Raw genomic sequence first — 1,372 nt, forward strand, 5'->3', positions numbered from 1 at the left:
GGTTGTCAAAGTCTTCTCCACCTAAGTGGGTGTCTCCAGCTGTAGACTTGACCTCAAAGATCCCATCTTCAATAGTGAGGATGGACACATCAAAAGTGCCACCTCCCAAGTCAAAGATCAGCACATTCCTTTCAGCTCCAACCTGCAATTATAATACAAGGGAATTACTCATCCAAATCTCCAATGGCTCAGGTCAGTGGTTAAATGAATCCTGTGCTCCACAAGTGACACATACCTTTTTGTCTAAACCATAAGCAATAGCAGCAGCAGTCGGCTCATTGATGATCCTAAGTACATTAAGACCAGCAATAGTTCCAGCATCTTTGGTAGCCTGACGCTGAGAATCGTTGAAGTAGGCAGGTACTGTGACTACAGCATTGGTTACAGTCTAGTAAAAGAAAAAACAAAAAACCAGGTTATAAGGGTCAGTTCATAAATCTGTCAACTCTCCCATGATCTCCTGTCTACTTCTGCATGTGAAGGCAGCAATCACATCCTTTATAGAAGATAAGGCACTCAGATTGCTAGTGTGCATCCTTCAAAACCCAGGAATTCATCAGGGGATATGGCGCATAATGCTGTAACCTGCAGCCACGTGGCCCTCCCTACAGGATTGCCAGGCTACTCACCTTCCCAAGGTAAGCCTCTGCAATTTCCTTCATTTTTGTCAAGACCATAGAAGACACCTCCTCTGGATAGAAACTTTTGGTCTCTCCCTTGTATTCTACTTGGACCTTGGGCCTGCCAGCATCATTCACCACCATGAATGGCCAATGCTTCATATCAGATTGGACAACAGCATCATCGAATCTACGCCCAATGAGGCGTTTGGCATCTGTAAAAATTTACCAGGTGAAGTGTTGTATTACATCTACCCAGGCAGAACCCTAGTCCACCAATACTCCAATGTGATCAGAAGTCTAGCAACCAAAGTCCCGATTCATTAAATGGGCTCACTTTCCATAGCAGGAATTGATCAGATTTCCTATTTGGAGATACCCTATTTTTGACTACAAAATTACCAGGCATATTTTTTAAAAAGCTGTTCCTATTTTCAGGGCTCTCATGGTGGCCTTACATCGATACACTTTTAATTTTCTCAAACACACGGTCTATGCCACTTTAAACAAACGGCAAATTACTTTATATTAACGGCTTACCAAAAACTGTGTTGGTGGGGTTCATTGCAACTTGATTCTTTGCAGCATCACCGATCAATCGTTCGGTGTCCGTAAAGGCGACATAACTTGGGGTGGTTCGGTTTCCTTGATCGTTGGCAATTATTTCCACTTTCCCATGCTGGAAGACACCCACACAGGAGTAGGTGGTGCCAAGATCAATGCCAACTGCAGGTCCCTTAGACATAGTTGCT

At 43.7% G+C, this 1,372-nt stretch overlaps 1 protein-coding gene across 1 annotated transcript; it reads right to left on the bottom strand.

The window, feature by feature from the left end:
• Position 1: 1 nt before the first annotated feature.
• Positions 2–1,366, bottom strand: LOC115272668 (heat shock cognate 71 kDa protein-like; the record flags this gene model as incomplete). The annotated part of the gene is made up of 4 exons (XM_029915673.1): positions 1,161–1,366; positions 630–835; positions 236–388; positions 2–142 (listed from the first exon to the last, which is right to left on the bottom strand). Coding segments are annotated over exons 1-4 (705 nt in total), but the record flags the coding sequence as incomplete, so codon positions are not given.
• Between the last annotated feature and the right edge of the window lie 6 nt (positions 1,367–1,372).

This window comes from Suricata suricatta, chromosome 11 (assembly GCF_006229205.1).
Source record: "Suricata suricatta isolate VVHF042 chromosome 11, meerkat_22Aug2017_6uvM2_HiC, whole genome shotgun sequence".
NCBI classification, from domain to species: domain Eukaryota; kingdom Metazoa; phylum Chordata; class Mammalia; order Carnivora; family Herpestidae; genus Suricata; species Suricata suricatta.